Source organism: Borostomias antarcticus, assembly GCF_949987555.1.
Source record: "Borostomias antarcticus genome assembly, chromosome: 9".
Classification (NCBI taxonomy): domain Eukaryota; kingdom Metazoa; phylum Chordata; class Actinopteri; order Stomiiformes; family Stomiidae; genus Borostomias; species Borostomias antarcticus.
Window position 1 is genome coordinate 1659832 of NC_140242.1, and position 2500 is coordinate 1662331.

General features: G+C 51.0%; 1 protein-coding gene across 1 annotated transcript in view; it reads left to right on the top strand.

Annotated features, from left to right (window-relative positions):
- Positions 1-458: 458 nt before the first annotated feature.
- Positions 459-2500, top strand: part of sulf1 (sulfatase 1) — a gene marked incomplete at both ends in the record, with an annotated part of 17322 nt that continues 15280 nt past the window's right edge. The window contains 2 exons of the mRNA XM_084443501.1: positions 459-463; positions 2398-2500. The exon at positions 2398-2500 is cut by the window's right edge and continues 27 nt beyond it. Coding sequence (XP_084299627.1) covers positions 459-463; positions 2398-2500 — 108 coding nt within the window. The remainder of the gene's footprint in view (positions 464-2397) is intronic.

Here is a 2500-nt window from a genome sequence, read left to right on the forward strand (position 1 = left end):
GACAGAGACAGAGTAGCGGCCGCTCACTGCTGTGTGTGAAATGAAAGTGTGACCTCCCGACCTGTGAGGCTTTCCTTGTTTAATCAGGCCCTCCATTAATCCTGAGTGTTTATGAAGACCACGGCCCCGGCGTCCACGCTCTCTAAGTGCTGAGATTAACCTGCCGGGGCCCTGCCTGAGAGGCAGCAGAGCTAGGACGCCCCCCTCACACAGTAGCCATTGTATACTCAACTCCTTCCTCTCGCCTCCGCCGCTGTGCCCCTGCGACCGTACACATATCCTGTGATTGTGACACAAAATGTAAAAGTAGACACATTACATTAGTGTGTCAGCCAAGCCAAGCGGTTGGGACACAAATGGCCACAGAGTGTCAAGCTAAATTACTTTAGATAAACAACGAAAGAGGAGTTGCGAGTAACAGTTTACACTATCTATAAACTTGAACTATCTTAGCCCCGATGCCGTAGAGCCCGGTCGGTCTGGGGGTGTGAATACTGCCCTTCAGACACTCCGGACAGGACAGGTTGTACTTTGTTGTAGCTGCGGTCGTCGTCCTGTCTGTGCGTCGCGAGCGGCCAGGCGATGTTGGCAGGACGTTGGCAGCGGGTTGGCACGGGCGCTTGGCAGGCCCTGGAGGAGTGGAGTGCGAACGCGGTGCCAAGGGGAGGTCAAACAGCTTGGCCCCGGGTAGAGTAGTGGTGTGAGGCTGGGCTGGGCTCTCTGCCCGGGCCTCTCCCGGCTGGCACCCACGGACGTAGCATAGCCTAGCCTAGCTTAGCCTAGCATATTCCCTATCAAGTAGCCTGGACTAGGCAGCTGCTCTCCTCCTGTAACACACTCTCCTTCTGTAACACACTCTCCTTCTGTAACACACACTCTCCTCCTGTAACACACACTCTCCTCCTGTAACACACACTCTCCTCCTGTAACACACACTCTCCCCCTGTAACACACACTCTCCTCCTGTAACACACACTCTCCTCCTGTAACACACACTCTCCTCCTGTAACACACACTCTCCCTCTGTAACACACACTCTCCTCCTGTAACACACACTCTCCTCTTGTAACACACACTCTCCTCCTGTAACACACACTCTCCTCTTGTAACACACACTCTCCTCCTGTAACACACACTCTCCTCCTGTAACACACTCTCCTCTTGTAACACACTCTCCTCCTGTAACACATACTCTCCTCTTGTAACACACACTCTCCTCCTGTAACACACTCTCCTCCTGTAACACACTCTCCTCCTGTAACACACACTCTCCTCCTGTAACACACTCTCCTCCTGTAACACACACTCTCCTCCTGTAACACACACTCTCCTCTTGTAACACACACTCTCCTCCTGTAACACACACTCTCCTCCTGTAACACACACTCTCCTCTTGTAACACACACTCTCCTCCTGTAACACACACTCTCCTCCTGTAACACACTCTCCTCTTGTAACACTCTCTTCTCCTGTAACACACACTCCTCCTGTAACACTCTCTCCTCCTGTAACACACACTCTCCTCCTGTAACACACACTCTCCTCCTGTAACACACACTCTCCTCCTGTAACACACACTCTCCTCCTGTAACACACTCTCTTCCTGTAACACACACTCTCCTCTTGTAACACACTCTCCTTCTGTAACACACACTCTCCTCCTGTAACACACTCTCCACCTGTAACACACACTCTCCTCCTGTAACACACACTCTCCTCCTGTAACACACACACTCTTCCTGTAACACACACTCTCCTTCTGTAACACACACTCTCCTCCTGTAACACACACTCTCCTCCTGTAACACACTCTCCTCCTGTAACACACACACTCCTTCTGTAACACACACTCCTTCTGTAACACACACTCTCATCCTGTAACACACTCTCCTCCTGTAACACACTCTTCTCCTGTAACACACACTCTCCTTCTGTAACACACACTCTCCACCTGTAACACACTCTCCTCCTGTAACACACACTCTCCTCCTGTAACACACTCTCCTCCTGTAACACACACTCTCCTCCTGTAACACACACTCTCCTCTTGTAACACACTCTCCTCCTGTAACACACACTCTCCTCCTGTAACACACACTCTCCTCTTGTAACACACACTCTCCTCCTGTAACACACACTCTCCTCCTGTAACACACACTCTCCTCCTGTAACACACTCTCTCCTCTTGTAACACACTCTCTTCCTGTAACACACTCTCCTCCTGTTACACACTCTCTCCTCCTGTAACAGACCAGGCATTAGAATGGAGAAGGCTAATAGCAGATCCTAGGTCTGTGTAGAAAACAAACGTCATGGGAGTAAAACAGTGTTTGCTGTGTGAAGCGAAGCGAGACTGAGTTGCTGTTTGCTTCTGGTTTGGTGATTGTGTGTGTGCAGGAAGATCGTGAGGAAGAAGGAAGACGCCGGGGTTAGCACGCCGCACACCAACAGCCTGCCCAAGTACAAGAAGGTCAAAGAGGTGTGTCAACAGGCCGAGTTC